This window comes from Physella acuta, unplaced genomic scaffold, assembly GCF_028476545.2.
Source record: "Physella acuta isolate Inbredline_101_S28 unplaced genomic scaffold, ASM2847654v3 ptg000137l, whole genome shotgun sequence".
NCBI lineage: Eukaryota > Metazoa > Mollusca > Gastropoda > Physidae > Physella > Physella acuta.
The window spans coordinates 386,747-405,489 of NW_026731656.1; the positions used below are offsets into that span (position 1 = coordinate 386,747).

At 36.5% G+C, this 18,743-nt stretch overlaps 1 protein-coding gene across 3 annotated transcripts in view; it reads right to left on the reverse strand.

Annotated features, from left to right (window-relative positions):
• Nucleotides 1-18,743, reverse strand: part of LOC131935210 (uncharacterized) — a 98,261-nt gene that overhangs the window by 44,340 nt on the left and 35,178 nt on the right. The window contains exons 1-6 of one of the 3 annotated variants that reach the window (XM_059291584.1): nucleotides 13,346-13,422; nucleotides 10,159-10,743; nucleotides 8,620-8,709; nucleotides 6,362-6,418; nucleotides 5,220-5,289; nucleotides 1,562-1,794 (exon numbers count right to left, since the gene is read on the reverse strand). In XM_059291584.1, the coding sequence (XP_059147567.1) occupies nucleotides 1,562-1,794; nucleotides 5,220-5,289; nucleotides 6,362-6,418; nucleotides 8,620-8,709; nucleotides 10,159-10,359 (651 nt within the window). In that variant the 5' untranslated portion in view covers nucleotides 10,360-10,743; nucleotides 13,346-13,422. Of the gene's footprint in view, nucleotides 1-1,561; nucleotides 1,795-5,219; nucleotides 5,290-6,361; nucleotides 6,419-8,619; nucleotides 8,710-10,158; nucleotides 10,744-13,275; nucleotides 13,423-18,743 lie in introns of those variants that run through there. The other 2 variants (XM_059291585.1, XM_059291583.1) reach the window with 2 other exon arrangements.

Consider the following 18,743-nt stretch of genomic DNA (forward strand, 5'->3'; position numbering starts at 1 on the left):
CCACGACAAGAATGATTTACAGGAGGCCTTCACATGACCGATGGTCAATTACCTGTACGTCGGGGGCTAAAATTATACGTAAGACAAACCCTACACTCAGATAGTGATTACACTCTACGTCTATATACGGTCGAGGCTGCTATTTTTTTTTTTTTTTTTTTTTTTTTTTTTTTTTTTTGAGAAGCTAAAAGTGCTGACACTTTTTACTTTCTGGTATATACGAAGTATAGAGAAAGTCTTGTAATCGTGCAAAAAAATCGAGATTTTTACAAATCTCGACGTTTTACACCTCACTGATACGGAAAAACATAATGTTGCAATCTTGTCCGTATGTCTGTGTGTGTGTGTCTGTGAGTACCGTTACAGCTAGGTTGATGAAATTTCATATATAAGTATTTTATCAAAATCGTAGATCAGTATCAACTTTTGAGCTATTTCCGATAACCGGAAGTGGTACTTTTTCTACTTTGAATTTTTCAAAAGGCTATAACTTGAGTACTATTTCAGATAGATAAATGAAATTTCACATGTAAGTAAAAGATCTATTTCTCTACCTTCTGTCAAATTTTGAGTAATTTCTGTTTACCGGAAGTAGTAATTTACGCTATTTCCGATTTCTCAAAAAATGCATGTAAATTTATAAAGTGCTAATAATATTGCGCACTATTATGCACATTTTGTTTTGGTGTTCGCTTGGTGCGCAATTCTTTTTTCTATGAGATTCTATTCTATTTTTAAAAGTTTAAGTAATTAAAAATCATGTCTACATTCCAAGTTATATAAGAATATTCGAGAAAGTTTAGGTGAGATCACTCCCGGTTTATTTCAATTCAAATCAAAAGAAAATACTGTGGTTGTTTTTTTTTTTTTTTTTTTTTTTTTTTTTTTTTTTTTTTTGTGATTCATGTTTTCAAAAATTTGAAAAAAATTAACTTAAACATCAACTGAATCTTGTGTTAGGTATTATTATTGGTGACCGGAAAGATGTGCAATGAAAAAGTGTACACAAAAATGTACGAGAGGACATTTTTATTTCCTTAAATAGAGCTTTACAGACATTTAAAAAAAGAATTGATATATGTACATTGTAGCATAATAAAACATATTTCCACGAAATATAACAAAATTAAAGTGAATTAGTATAATTATTTTATATTTGCGCATTTTTCTGTTTGCGCTTTTTTCCGTTGCGCAGTTTTCCGATTGCCCAATTTTCTGGGAACCGTTATTATTATATTGAAAGTTTCAACTGTAAGGAATCGACCAAAAATGTTTGTTAAAAATTTTAAGGAAAATAATTTAACGTACTATTTCTATAACTGAAAACAAATTTAATTCATGTTCGTAGGATGAAAAACTTAGTAACTCACTATTATTCCTAGAACGAAAAAAACAAAGTAACCCACTATTCCTAGAACGAAAAACAAAGTAACCCACTATTTCTAGAACGGAAGAAAAAGTAACTCACTATTCCTAGAATGAAAAACAAAGTAACTCACTATTCCTAGAATGAACAACAAAGTAACTCACTATTCCTAAAATGAAAAACAAATTTACTCACTATTCCCAGAACGCTCCACTGGGACTGACTGCGGTTCTGTATCTCCACCAGGAATCCGAACCTGCAACTAGAGACCTCGCCGCTCCCCGACAGCACATTCCACTTGACCTTCATGGAGGCACCGACGTCATCTTCGCTGGGATGGCGGACGCTAGCCTCAAAACAGACCAGCTCTGGGTGTGTGACGTTCACGTTGGTGCATTGCTGGGGCAGGTTGCTGGCCATGATTTTACCTGGCACAGATTAACGATGGATAATCTGAGTGGTGGATTATTGGCCAAGATTTTGCCTGACACAGATTAACGATGGATAATCTAAGTGATTGGTAGATTATTGGCCAAGATTTTGCCTGACACAGATTAACGATGGATAATCTAAGTGATTGGTAGATTATTGGACAAGATTTTATCTGACACAGATTAACGATGGATAATCTAAGTGATTGTTGGATTATTGGACAAGATTTTACCTGACACAGATTAACGATGGATAATCTAAGTGATTGGTAGATTATTGGACAAGATTTTATCTGACACGGATTAACGATGGATAATCTAAGTGATTGTTGGATTATTGGACAAGATTTTACCTGACACAGATTAACGATGGATAATCTAAGTGACTGGTGGATTATGGTGCAAGTTTTTTTCTGTCACAGATTAACGATGGATAATCTAAGTGACTGGTGGATTATGGTGCAAGGTTTTATCTGTCACAGATTAACGCATAATAATCTGAGTATTAAAGCAGATTGTTGGCCAAGATTTTATCTTGACACAGATTAACGCAAGATAATCTAAGTGATTGGTGGATAATGGGCCGTGTTTTGACCTGACGCAGATTAACACGAGTAGTTCCAAGATAGCAGGGGTCAGTTTTGAGGGTTTGTTTAGTTGGAAAGGTCAGGAACATTGCAGATGACAGCGGAAGGTGTGTTTCAACAGTGAGCACAAACACAGACACCAAAAGACCTATCAATAAGGGCATCACATGAGATTACACCTACAGTACCACCAGGGGCCTAATCTGGTGGTACACCTAGGATAACACCAGGGATCATACCTAGAATGCTTACAAGGGCATCCCATGGGATAACTCCTGGGTTAGAACCTGGGATAGCACCTGTGATATCACCTGGGATAGCACATGGGATAACGCCTGGGATAGCACCTGGGATATCACCTGGAATATCACCTAGGATATCACCTGGGATGTTACCCCGGATGCCACCTGACATATTGCCATGGACACACCGTAGAAAATAATCTTCGATACCAGCCTTTGTCCCACCGTGGACAACACCAACAAAATATTTAAATACAACCAGCAAAATTGACACAATCTTCGTACAAACCCATTTCCAACCATCCATCCAATCATCTCACTAATCCAAATCTTCCTTAACCCTTTCATCACACCTAATTGACCCACTAATCTCGTAACCTTTTAAACGAAGTTTATGGGAGGGGGGAGGGGTTAACAACCCCATTCCTCTTCTCGAACAAGTGTACACAAAACATGACAATAAATCAAAGCTTTACACCCAACACTCAACACTTGACTATATATCCCACACAACAAATAGAATCTTAACGGGCTAATACCTACATAAGAACTACAACCCTTAAAACCCCGCTGGTGGAATTACTGAATAAGCCACGGCATTGTTCCGCTGATCCCAAAAAAAGATACATAAATACCCAACGCTTAATTTACCAAGCATTTTTAACAATTCTTTATACTCGTGCTAATTTAATAAAACCTTTCTTTGATGATTGGTAATAATTTTAGTGATCAAAGTGAATAAATTAGCTATTCAAATCAGCCTCTATCACCAAAAAAGGTAAGATCCCATCTCGGTGAGTTACGAATGTGTTCGTCAATGAATATTTCCGCGTTTGTTGTTCCTCGTCTCGTGCGCGTCCGTCACGTGCATTGTTGTATCGATCTCGGGGGTTCGATTGATGTCTGCGTTCATCTGGTTCATTCAATATGGCGGCTGATACAGGTGACCCGTTTTATTGTTGGGCGTTAATTCGTTTACACCGAGCGTTGACCCGCTTTACAAGGGGAGACTGACCCGTTTTTACACGGGATATAAACCCATGTTTACATGTAAACGTTTTGTTTACTACATATAGAGGGTGGTCCATCAGTGGCTACTGTAAACAGGTAATTGTCATATGTAAACAGGTAATTGTCATATGTAAACAGGTAATTGTCATCTGTAAACAGGTAATTGTCATCTGTAAACAGGTAATTGTCATATGTAAACAGGTAATTGTCATATGTAAACAGGTAATTGTCATATGTAAACAGGTAAGTGTCATCTGTAAACAGGTAATTGTCATGTGTAAACAGGTAATTGTCATATGTAAACAGGTAATTGTCATCTGTAAACAGGTAATTGTCATCTGTATACAGGTAATTGTCATATTAAATAGGTAATTGTCATCTGTAAACAGGTAATTGTCATCTGTAAACGGGTATTGTCATCTGTAAACAGGTAATTGTCATATGTAAACAGGTAATTGTCATCTGTAAACGGGTATTGTCATATGTAAACAGAAGTCAATGTATCCTGTAAACACGGGTCTATATCATCTGTAAACAAAGGTGAATGTCCACTGTAAACGGGGCGTTGTCCCATGTAAACATGAATAAATGTCCAGTTTTGACCTGGATCAGTTACCTACGTTTACAAACAAAAACACTAAACATCGCTCCCTTCGTCTTGGGAGACAATGGATGTAACGAGAGTAATTCAATTCTATGGGCATCCACCAGATCAACAGATTAATGAGGTCAAGGATTTCCTAGGAACCCGTTTCTCGATGGTTTGATGGAATAGTCCAATGGAATGCTCAGCTTTAAGCTTAGTACCACCCGCGGTTACGGAACTCGGGAATTTCGAGTTAGCAACTATGAGCTCTGCCACCCGACCACGCCGTTCCCAAAAACGGGGATGATATTCTTTAATACAGACGACATTGACCAGTTTTTTCAGGGATCATAGACCCATATTTAGAGGGGTCATTGACCCGTGTTTTAGGGGCCCTTGACCCTAGTCTACAGGGGTCATTGATGGGTATTTTAGGGGACCTTGACCATTGTCTACAGGGGTCATTGACCCGTGTTTTAGGGACCCTTGACCCTTGTCTACAGAGGTCATTGACCTGTGTTTACAAGACGAATTGACCCACGCTGTTCAAAGCTACCCCTATTTTATAAACCTCTTGGTTTTTTTTTTTCAATGAGAGTTTCTGGTAAAAGCAATAAGACTAGAAACTAATCAATAGACATAAAGTAACATATATTAAGCGTGATTAACTAAGCAGAAAAAAAAACCGCAATAAACCAATAGACGTAAACGCTGTAATATTGTTACGACAATATCAGTAAAATCTATAACGGGTATAGCTTCATGAGAATCGAAATATTTACAAGCAAAGCCAGTACTTAAAACTTCGTGTAACATGGTAGCAATATTCCAGTTGATTATGTTACACAAAATACTACATCAATACATAATACTAGACCTGAGACAAACAAATGCATCCAAACACAAACAACACAAAACCTCCACACAACCCCCCCCCCCGCCACACACACACACACACACACACACACACACACACACAAGAAACAATTTTCCAACCTGCAAACCTTGATTCCTCCAGGAGAGTAGAGTTCAGAAATAAACAACTTTCTGTACACACGTCTGAACTCTGGCACAAACAATAGAAAATTTGTTGCATGGAATATGGGACTATGACACAAACAATAGAATTTTACATGGGATATAGAACTATGACATCGTGGCAACTATTTATGGAATATAGAACTATGACACAAACAAAAGAAATTTTGTTACATGGGATATGGAACTATGATGTAATGACAAATATCATCTTTCTTCTTCTTCGTCCTTAATTTTTAATTTTGGAAGGGATTCCCTTTAACACAATTCACAATTTTACGTGTCAACTTGTTATGCACAATACAAGCCGTTGACTCCAAATTTCAGCCTGCTTTTCTTTATGGATTTGCTTCCATAGCCATTGTTTAACGAAGAACAAACTACAAGACAGCAGTTCTTTGATTTTGAAGTTGTCTCTCCTAGAAGAGTAGTTGTCCCCAGCTAACGAGCCCCATCTGCCCGAGGGTTCGAACTCAGACTTTTCGGTTTAGCAACCATGAGCTTTTACCACGCCGACCCCTGAATATATCTAACATGGGATATGGAACGCTGACGCAATAGCTAATATTTTACAAGGAATATCAAATGCGGAACTAGATCTAAATCAACAACTGTATTAGCGAACTAAATTTAAATCTAAATGACTGTAATTTAACCCTCATTATTTCCCCAAGGCCAGATGAGATCCGAGTTAATGCATTAAACAATTAATTATTGCTTTAAATGAGTGCGATTGTGATTAGCCGAGGGATAATTGTATAATGGGCTGGTTTAATGAGTTTTGTATAATGAGTTCATTGATTGAGCGCTTTGATATACGGTTAGTTTTATACAGCTAATTATGACATTGTAACGCACAATTCAATTTACACAAGCTCTGGTGGATTAAGGGGGTTAAGTAATCGATCGATATCTTTATCCTACTCAAAGATTGGTCGTATCAAAATAAACTAAGTTACTAGTATCGCTAAGAACAATACTAAAATCCCAGTTCATATCATAACTGTAGGTTTAACCCATGATATGTGTCAAGGGGGTGGGTACGGCTAACCCAATTGTAGGTCCATTTCTTTGACGTTAAATTATAAGTAAAAACTTACACAGGTGTTGTGGCAATCAGACAAGTTGGTGAAGTGGGTGTTGCAACCTTCAGAACACTGAAACACAATGGAGATTTGTCAGTTATAAAACACAATGGAGATTTGTTAGCTACACATTTCACAGATTGTCGTGTGACTAAATGTTAAAACCCAATCGAGATTTGTCAGTTATACATTTCACAGGTTGTTTTGTGTTTAAATGTTAAAACAAATGAGGTTTGTTCGTTACACATTTCTATGGATTAAAAATTGTCTAGGATTTAAATGTTGAAACAAATGAGATTTGTTAGCTACACATTTCTATCTTGAATCATCTGTATTAAAGAATGTCCAGCATCTAACTGGAAACAAAAAAGATATCGGTCAGTGTTAGATTTTTTTTCTATTTTTTTGTTTGCAGAATTATTAACATCGAAGTTTGGCATGAAGCCAAGATTGTATTGATATGTGTTCTACCTCATGTGTTATGTAATGACAGTGAAAGAGGGAGAATCATTTGTCTTTTAACTCTTTGAGAAAGTAAGACCTCATTCGGCTTTTAGTACAGTTAGAAAGTAAGAAATTATTCGCCTTTAGCTCAATCATGAAGAAAGACAATATTCGGCCTTTTTCTCTATGAGAGAATAAGTCGACATTTAGCCTTTAGCTCTATGAGAAAGGTAAACATCATTCGGCCTATAGCTCTATGAGAAAGGTAAACATCATTCGGCCTATAGCTCTATGAGAGAGGTAAACATCATTCGGCCTTTAGCTCTATGAGAAAGGTAAACATCATTCGGCATTTAGCTCTATGAGAAAGGTAAACATCATATGGCCTTTAGCTCTATGAGAAAGGTAAACAGCATTCGGCGTTTAGCTCTATGAGAGAGGTAAACATCATTCGGCCTTTAGCTCTATGAGAAAGGTAAACATCATTCGGCCTTTAGCTCTATGAGAAAGGTAAACATCATTCGGCCTTTAGCTCTATGAGAAAGGTAAACATCATTCGGCCTTTAGCTCTATGAGAAAGGTAAACATCATTCGGCCTTTAGTTAGTAGGAGCAGGAGCGTGTGCAGAATCCTCGGGTCTAAAATGTCATTTTGCTAAACTTCACAACAAACCCATATGGCTCACTAGAATACTTAATAGTGAGTCAATAAAAAACCCAGATAGCACAAAATATTTACTAAACGTAACCCTAACCCCTCTAACAAACTAATGCAACACCTAAATATTTAACCGTCTACAACACAAACTAATACTACACCTATATACACCTATATACTTAACCATCTACAACACAAACTAATGCTACACCTAAATACTTAACTCTCTACAACACAAACTAATGTTACACCTAAATACTTAACCCTCTACAACACACACTAACGCTACATCTAACTACTCTTTTCTAAAATACTCAACCCACTATATCACAAACTAATGCTAACACTCACAAAAATCACCCAATGCACACATTTTTTGTTGTCAATCCTACAAAAAAACAACATAAAAGAACTTTGTCTACAGAACAACCAGTGGTCTCTCGGAATCCTTCTCCGCCATTAGGAAATCATTAACAAATTAGCTTTAATACCCTGGAACTGGCTGACTTTACGGCTAACGGCCAAACTAGCACTGAGTGCATTGACATTTCGATCACCAACGGTCAAGTGGAAGGGTCATAGAGTAACGGACGGTCAAAGCGGTCCGTTTTTTTGTGGAAAGTCTGTAAAAATGGAACTGCGCCAGTTCGCATTAACCTTAACCCTAGGCGAAAGGTTGTGTCTAGGGCATTAACCCAACTTCCTGCTTTGATGGTTAAAGTTATTTTAACCAGTTTAAATTTTCAAAAAATTAAATTGTGAAATGGCGAAGAAGCGTGCGTCTGTGAGGCTATGAATAACAATCAGACTAGCCCTTGGGGGATCAAAGATGTACTTGGTTTAATAGACAAAACATAAGGTGTAGAGAGTATATTTCTTCTAACAAATGGGGAGTAAATTGTACATTCCTGCTGACTAAATGACGTGTAAATTGTACATTCCTGCTGACAAAATGAAGTGTAAATTGTACATTCCTGCTTATAAAATGAAGTGTAAATTGTACATTCCTGCTGACAAAATGAAGTGTAAATTGTACATTCCTGCTGACAAAATGAAGTGTAAATTGTACATTCCTGCTTATAAAATGAAGTGTAAATTGTACATTCCTGCTGACAAATTAAAGAATGCTACAATGTACATGTCTGACAGAATGGGGTGTACTGTGTACATACCTGCTGACAAAGGGCCACATCCACTCCACAGTCTATGGGTTGGTAAAGTTTAAACAGTTTGTAGTGGTCACTAGGTTTCAGTAGGCCATACTGGGCAGAGATGGACACATTGATATATATATATATATATATATATATATATATATATATATATATATATATATATATATATATATATATATATATATATATATATATATATTTATATTTATATTTATATTATATATATATATATATATATATATATATATATATATATATATATATATATATATATATATATATATATATATATATATATATATTTACATTTACATCGAAAACAACGGTGCAAAGAATTTTGTTTTGACGTTTCGAACTTATCTGCACCTAGTTTTCTGACATTTCGCATTTGTACTCTGATAGCCGGTGAGAATGTCAATAAAGACATAAATGTATGTTGATTTCATACAAATTGACATACTGCATTTGTCTTCTGAGTAGTCAAGATATATATATATATATATATATATATATATATATATATATATATATATATATATATATATATATATATATATATATAATCTAAATACAAAAACAATACTTCACGCGGTGCTAGGGGTTTAAGTATAGAATAAACAGGGCCTAGTTCTTAACCACTGTCTAAGGAGGCTAGTAAAATAGTGTACATAGTAAAATAGTGTACATAGTAAAATAGTGTACATAGTAAAATAGTGTACATAGTAAAATAGTGTACATAGTAAAATAGTGTACATAGTACAATTGTGACATTTAGGAGAAAGTCAAAGAGTGTTTGGGTTTTATTATGAGTTCTAGAGCGATAATTTAAAATCTAGCTCACCTACAACATACGTAAAACCCACACACAGGTAGAACCCTCCCTACCCCACAAGTAAAAAAAACCCTACCCAACAGGTAAAAAAACACCTGTCCTACAGGTAAAACCCACCTACCCCACAGGTAAAAGGCACCCTGCCCCACAAGTAAAACACACCTATACAACAGGTAAAAAAAACAAACCACACATGTAAAAACCCAGCTGTCCCACAGGTAAATAAAAAACCTACCCCACAGGTAAAACCCACCTACCCCACAGATAAAAGCTCCCCCTGTCCCACAGGTAAAACCCACTTACCCCACAGATAAAAGCTCCCCCTGTCCCACAGGTAAAACCCACTTACCCCACAGATAAAAGCTCCCCCTGTCCCACCCACAGGTAAAACCCACCAATAGCACAGGTAAAAAAACCTAACTAACAGGTAAAACTCACCTGCCCCACAGATAAAACCCACCTGCCTTACAGGTAAAACTCACCTGCCTTACAGGTAAAAACCCACCCATACCACAGGTAAAACCCACCTGCCTTACAGGTAAAAACCCACCTGTCTTACAAGTAAAACCCACCTGCCTTACAGGTAAAACCCACCTCTCTTACAAGTAAAACCCACCTATACCACAGGTAAAAACCCACCTGCCTTACAGGTAAAACCCACCTGCCCCACAGGTATACCCCACCTGTAAGAGAGATCAACTCACCTCCTTATAACACCGTGCCTGACACCGCGCGCGTGCAGTAGCCGCCTTGTACTCACTCAGAGCCGGATGTAATCCATGGGCGTGGATGTTCATATACCTGAGTATAGGTATCAACGTAGACGTTGTGGCGGAGCACGGGTCAAGATGACCCCAGGTCCAGAACAACAGTATCCAAAAAAATATTCCAGAACCTTCCTCCATTTTATTATCGTTATTCTGGCTTATGTATACCGTGTTATGTATACCTCCTTACGTATACCTTGTGGAATATATCTCGCGCGCAATGACATCACATGGTAATTTATTCCTGAATAGTTTATGCAAATATCATCGATATTTGCTTGTTTTAATTTTTCGTCCACGGTCTAGTTATTGTGGGTTTTCCTCGATGCGTCTACACTCGGGTAATCAATGAATTATCTTCGCTAGAGTTAGCGCTCTTGTGTATTTGAATTCATTTTTCTTGCCGCTCCGATGGGACTTGGGTTGAGAGCATTCGATATTGTTCATTTGTCTTTTGATGTTGTAGACGGCAGGTGGTGAGACGAGGGGTGGTGATACACTAGGTGGTGATACACTTGTTAGCTGGGGTAAGAACAAAAAATAATAAATAAATACATGGGATGTTGTAGTATGAGGGTCACATAATTGTAGGATTATGGTGAGCGGAAGTAAGGTATAGACATGAATTACAGGTGGTGATACAGTGGTGATACAATACTGGTACCGTGGTGAGAGGAAGTAAAGTATAGACGCATGACTTACAGGTGGTGATACAGTGGTGATACAATACTGGTACGGTGGTGAGAGGAAGTAAGGTATAGACATGACTTACAGGTGGTGATACAGTGGTGATACAATACTGGTACGGTGGTGAGAGGAAGTAAAGTATAGACATGACTTACAGGTGGTGATACAGTGGTGATACAATACTGGTACGGTGGTGAGAGGAAGTAAGGTATAGACATGACTTACAGGTGGTGATACAGTGGTGATACAATACTGGTACGGTGGTGAGAGGAAGTAAAGTAAGGACATGACTTACAGGTGGTGATATAGTGATGATACAATACTGGGACGAGGGTTAGCGGAAAATGAACTTGTAGTTGTTGATACAATGCTGTTTAAAGGGTGATACAATGGAAGTTAGAAAACGTGTAATTGGTGACACATTGCTAATACGTTGGTGATTTGAGGTAAGCGGTAGTAAAAGAGAGGAGAATAGTAATTTTAAGTTCAGAAAAAGTAGATCAAGCTCCATTCACAACTGGCGACGTTTTAAGACAGGTGAAGTAGAGTTCTTGTGTTTCTGAGACAAATTCATATGACATTTTTTTATATCGTCAAACCAAGTTGTTGATACTTCCCCCAAATTAGGCCAGGTACCCAATACAGCTGAGCCAAGCCCACTTACACGTTTATAACAATAGTTTAAAGGAATACGTGCACTACAATTGTATCAGATCAGCACCCTCTGCCTATACTTAATGGATTAAATTAATGTATGGAAAATATAGGTGCGTATTTAGCATAATTCCATTTCTTGTAGAAATCACTAGGTCAAGATTATGGTTTCAATAATGGATTAGTTTAAACAAGGTGTTAATCAGAGCTTAACCTTAATCCCTAGCTAGACTGGTCCGGGATATTTCGCAGGTTTATAATACGCATAAATTAATATAAATGCTGATAGGATTTAGACATTTGAATTATATTTTTATTTTGATATTCACCATATAGGCCTATGCTATTAATTCATCTGATATAAAAAAAAATATTAGCAACCAAAAAAAGTGCTAGTATCTACTACATGAGGTGACAATTATGATATATATTTTAATTTTTTTAGTGAAACAAAGTATAATACATTTTATACTGTTTTGATTCCCCAAAATACATGATAGACTATGTATACTATAACGTTGATTAACTATACAGGTGTCAACATCTACTATAGTGATGATCAACTCTACAATGTCTACTATAGTGGTGATCAACTCTACAACATCTACTATAGTGATGCTCAACTCTACAATATCTATTGTAGTGATGATCAACTCTACAATGTCTACTATAGTGGTGATCAACTCTACAACATCTATTGTAGTGATGATCAACTCTACAATGTCTACTATAGTGGTGATCAACTCTACAACATCTACTATAGTGGTGATCAACTATATCTACTATAGTGGTGATCAACTCTACAATATCTACTATAGTGGTGATCAACTATACAATATCTACTACAGTGGTGATCAACTCTACAATGTCTACTATAGTGGTGATCAACTATAGGCCGACAATATCTATTATAGTGATGATCAACTATTCAAATGCTAGGCTGTTTTTACTACTTTATCGAGGTTCCATAGTCTAATAGACCATTGGATGATCGCGCTTTTGAAATCCAAGCACACAGTCCGGGTGTTAAGATGAGAAGAGCCAGATGTTGCCCATGTATGAGGCCTCATCTCTCAACACAGCTGATGGACCCAGGGGACAGGACGTTACCTGTACTACCTGGAACCAGCAGTGTCGTGAGAGTTGACGAAAGGAGTTGGTAATCCTCTCGCCTAAGGGGCCCCACTCCTGTTTGATTTTGGAGTTTTCTTGGGTTGCTGTCCCAAACTACTGAACCACATCTACTATAATATTTAACAGTAGCATACATCCACTAGACGTGTAATGCTGATTAGCTATACAAAATACAGGCTTCAAGTACTAAACGTGTGCTATCATTTTTATTGCACAATTTAATTTCAGCTCTCTATATAAGAGTAGGCAGCGATGTTATATACAGACTCAATTCACAAAATTTTGACAAACTAACCTATCAGTAATGGTCCACACTTGTTTGAAATCAAGCGATTTTGAAATAAACATCAAAACAAATAATGTCTTTATCTATAAAAATAAAAAACACAACAAATATTATTCCACGTAGCATGTTCCTCGGGAGATGATTTCATCCATAAATAAAAAGTTAAAATCCTCATTTTATCGAAATTGTTAAACAATTTTTTTTTTTTTTAAATTCGAAATTCTTACAAGATTTTCTTTTACTTATGAATTGACTTGACCATGATGCACTGGTTATATTTTTTTTAAAGTTACCTCGCGTGAAAATTATCTCCACTTCCTTGAACGTGAATCAAACAAAACTCTCTTAATGAACGTGGCTTACCTGCGCGAGTTGACGACGCACCTAACGACAAATAAAAATAATTACGGTTAGCCGCGTTTTCAGATGGTATAAGAAAAGTCACCCCCCCCCCCCCCCCTTCTCTTCCCACTCCCACAGCAGGTATTGCTAAATTACGTAACCAACCCCGCCATTCCCGCAGCAAACGATGGATATTCCGCCGTCTGCGCGCGAAAGATGCGCGCGGGTTTATTCTTAACTCCCCTCAATGAACAGTCTCAGTCCGTGTCGGCTGCAGACGTCGATCCGTTCGCTTGCCATGGATTAATAATAATAATTCGTTTGTAGCATTAATGATGTCATTACGCCAAGGAAAAAAAAGCTGAATTACAGATATTTAAGTAGCAGCAACAGATGGTGGAGGGGGGGGGGGGGGGGCTTTCGTCGTATTTTCTTCAATCCTGATGACTTTTACAGTCACACGCCATTAGGAAAACTAAGGTTATCGTTCTTTGTTTTACCAAAGTTGTAGGGTCGATTGGGATACTTAACTTCAAGGGAAAAGGGGAAAACACAATTCTGATAGTTAATCAAAAGCAAATCAAAACAGGAATTTTGTAATTTTACTTGGGTAAAGCAACTGTAAAGATCCAAAATATAGCCTAGATCTTGTAAATAATACTACTTTTTTTGTTGTATAAGGTATTGGAGAAAACACTAGAATGTAGCAGTCACTAGAATATAGTAGTCACTAGACTGTAGCAGTCACTAGAATGTAGTAGTAGTCACTAGAATGTAGCAGTCACTAGAATGTAGTAGTAGTCACTAGAATGTAGTAGTAGTCACTAGAATGTAGTAGTCACTAGAATGTAGTAGTAGTCACTAGAATGTAGTAGTCACTAGAATGTAGCAGTCACTAGAATGTAGCAGTCACTAGAATGTAGCAGTCACTAGAATGTAGTAGTAGTCACTAGAATGTAGCAGTCACTAGGATGTAGTAGTCACTAGAATGTAGCAGTCACTAGAATGTAGTAGTCACTAGAATGTACCAGTCACTAGAATGTAGTAGTAGTCACTAGAATGTAGTAGTCACTAGAATGTAGCAGTCACTAGAATGTAGCAGTCACTAGAATGTAGCAGTCACTAGAATGTAGTAGTAGTCACTAGAATGTAGCAGTCACTAGGATGTAGTAGTCACTAGAATGTAGCAGTCACTAGAATGTAGTAGTCACTAGAATGTAGCAGTCACTAGAATGTAGTAGTCACTATAATTGTAGCAGTCGCTAGAATGTAGCAGTCACTAGAATGTAGCAGTCACTAGAATGTAGCAGTCACTAGAATGTAGTAGTAGTCACTAGAATGTAGCAGTCACTAGAATGTAGCAGTCACTAGAATGTAGCAGTCACTAGAATGTAGTAGTAGTCACTAGAATGTAGCAGTCACTAGAATGTAGCAGTCAGTAGACTGTAGCAGTCAATAGAATATAGCAGTCACTAGAATGTAGTAGTAGTCACTAGAATGTAGTAGTAGTCACTAGAATGTAGTAGTAGTCACTAGAATGTAGCAGTCACTAGAATGTAGTAGTCACTAGAATGTAGCAGTCACTAGAATGTAGTAGTCACTAGAATGTAGCAGTCACTAGAATGTAGTAGTAGTCACTAGAAGGTAGTAGTCACTAGAATGTAGCAGTCACTAGAATGTAGCAGTCACTAGAATGTAGCAGTCACTAGAATGTAGCAGTCACTAGAATGTAGCAGTCACTAGAATGTAGCAGTCACTAGAATGTAGCAGTCACTAGAATGTAGCAGTCACTAGAATGTAGTAGTCACTAGAATGTAGTAGTCAATAGACTGTAGCAGTCAATAGAATATAGCAGTCACTAGAATGTAGTAGTAGTCACTAGAATGTAGCAGTCACTAGAATGTAGCAGTCAATAGACTGTAGCAGTCAATAGAATATAGTAGACACTAGAATGTAGCAGTCACTAGAATGTAGCAGTCACTAGAATGTAGCAGTCACTAGAATGTAGTAGTAGTAGTCACTAGAATGTAGCAGTCACTAGAATGTAGCAGTCACTAGAATGTAGCGGTCAATAGACTGTAGCAGTCAATAGAATATAGCAGTCACTAGAATGTAGCAGTCACTAGAATGTAGTAGTAGTCACTAGAATGTAGCAGTCACTAGAATGTAGCAGTCACTAGAATGTAGCAGTTACTAGAATGTAGTATTAGTCACTAGAATGTAGCAGTCAATAGAATGTAGCAGTCAATAGACTGTAGCAGTCAATAGAATATAGCAGTCACTAGAATGTAGTAGTAGTCACTAGAATGTAGTAGTAGTCACTAGAATGTAGTAGTAGTCACTAGAATGTAGCAGTCACTAGAATGTAGTAGTCACTAGAATGTAGCAGTCACTAGAATGTAGTAGTAGTCACTAGAATGTAGCAGTAACTAGAATGTAGTAGTCACTAGACTGTAGTAGTCACTAGAATGTAGTAGTAGTCACTAGAATGTAGCAGTCACTAGAATGTAGCAGTCAATAGACTGTAGCAGTCAATAGAATATAGCAGTCACTAGAATGTAGCAGTCACTAGAATGTAGCAGTCACTAGAATGTAGCAGTCACTAGAATGTAGTAGTAGTCACTAGAATGTAGCAGTCACTAGAATGTAGCAGTCACTAGAATGTAGCAGTCAATAGACTGTAGCAGTCACTAGAATATAGCAGTCACTAGAATGTAGCAGTCACTAGAATGTAGTAGTAGTCACTAGAATGTAGTAGTCAATAGAATGTAGCAGTCACTAGAATGTAGCAGTCACTAGAATGTAGTAGTCACTAGAATGTAGTAGTCACTAGAATGTAGTAGTCACTAGAATGTAGCAGTCACTATAATTGTGGTAGTCACTATAATTGTAGTAGTCACCAAAATGTAGCAGTCACTAGAATGTAGTAGTCACTAGACTGTAGCAGTCACTAGAATGTAGTAGTCACTAAACTCATTTTCAAAGTTTCATTGTTTTTATAAAACGACTTTTATTTCAATATATATGGTTAAAACAAACCCATTTGCCATTTTCATTATTAAACTATTTTTACTTGAACTCCACCTCGATGATGCCCCGCAGATTTTGGACTTGTCATTACAGTCTAGACAGAGATCTCTATAGTGATGTGTATTACAATCATTTCCCTGGCAAACTCATCACTCAAGGGTACAGATGGTACAACAGAAACCATATGTTATTGATGAATTGAATGGTGATCTATAGCAGAGGACATAAATTAAAGCCCAAAATGTACTGTTAATAATTATATTGTAACTGTAAAGATACTAGTTTAGGGAAGGAGATTTACGATAGGAAACACTTGACATACTTCACGGAGAACAAAGAAAGAAGAATAAATACTTCGCTGAGAAAAGAGAAAGATGAATAAATAGCTGTCAATGTTGAAGGTCTTCGCTGGGTTTAAAAACAGTGCAAGAAGTACTTGATGGTCAGAGGTCAGCAGTTTTGTGGACAGATTGCAAAGTAGGTCACTGGAAATACGTCTTCATCTATGTAATTACAAAATTATTAATTGGTATTTGTGAAAAATATTTTATCAACATAATCATACGGGTAAGACGTAACTAGGGCTTATTCTATAGTTGTTACTGTAGTTATTCAACGACCGCTTTCAATATAAATAGATGAGTAATATCCCATAAAAAATGTCCAGTAAACGGAACTGTATTTGTCTGGCTATAATTTGGAAGCCTAGATGATAAATGAAAATCATTGTAAAGACATTTTTTTTATAATACATATAATAATACATATTTTAACATCGTTTTTATTAACATCGTTTTTTAGAACCTCATTTGTTACGCTAATATGTTTTAGTCATTTTAAATTAACCATTTCATCAAGGTATCCCAATATATCTTTTAACATCGTTTCTTAAACATAGTTTGTTACGCTAGTATTTTTACTTTCTCGTATATACGAAATATAGAGAAAGTATTGTAATCGAGCACAAAAATAACATGAAATGTTGACAGTTTTCACCGTTTCGCTCCTCAGTCCTTCATCACATCCGGAGTATAGAGGACTTATTTTAATCAGGCAAAAATTATAAATACAAATATATAAACATTTTGGCGTTTTATGCGTTATCGAGTCGTAAAAACTGGACTTTGCAATTCTGTCCGTATGTCTGTGTGTGTGTCTGTGTGTAAACATGATAACTTGAGTACCGTTACAGCTAGGTTGATGAAATTTCATATATAAGTATTTTATTAAAATCGTAGATCCGTATCAACGTTTGAGCGATTTCCGATAACCGGAAGTGGTACTTTTTTACTTTGAATTTTTAAAAAGCCTATAACTTGAGTACTATTTCAGATAGATAAATGACATTTCACATGTAAGTAAAAGATCTATTTCTCTACCTTCTGTCAAATTTTGAGTTATTTCCGTTGATTGAAAGTACTAATTTACGCTATTTCCGATTTCTCAAAAAACGAATGTAAATTTATAAAGTAGTAATAATACCCCGCACTATTATGCACGTTTTATTTGAGGTTCACAGGTGTGCAATTCTTTTTTTCTACGATATTTTATTCTATTTTAAAAAGTTTAAGTATTTAAAATGGATTAAAATTCATGTCTATATCCCGAGTTCCCATTCCCTGTTTTTTATAAAAGAATATTCGAGAAAGTTTAGGGGAGATCGCTCCCGGTTTATTTAAACTTTTACTACGCTTCTTTTTATATAGTGTTCGTGTTTACTGCCATAAAGATGGGACCGATTGGACGAACACATTTACCATGAACTAGAAACACAGAGGGACACTTAAGATTGGCGCTGATGGTTTTTTTTGTTCAATACGTTTTTTATCGCACGCATTAGGTGTATGCGGGTCGCAGTCACACATTACCATAACATACCATCGATCAAATAGGACCGTTGAAATATGGCTCACGTTAATTCATGCAGACACAGATGCAGACATAGATAAGACAATTGTTCTCAAGTACCCGGTGTGAATGTATAAAAACCCTCTGCTGCAGACAGAATACGTGGTATTGGTAAGGGACTACAACGACTACAACCAAAGAGCAAATATATGAGTGATATTCATCAGCTAACGAATGCAGGGATCATTAAAATATGCGTCGTGCAACAAGTGAGCAAAGATAACGTTAATATGAATATTTTTTTCCACAGGTATATATATATATATATATATATATATATATATATATATATATATATATATATATATATATATATATATATATATATATATATATATATATATATATATATATACAAATATATGGATATTTATATGGAGGCACTAGACTGCTAACCCAAAAGTGTCGGGTTCGAATCCAGGTTTAAGTCAGTGTAACGTCTCCGAGTCTACCCAGCTCTGATGGGTACCTAACTCACGTT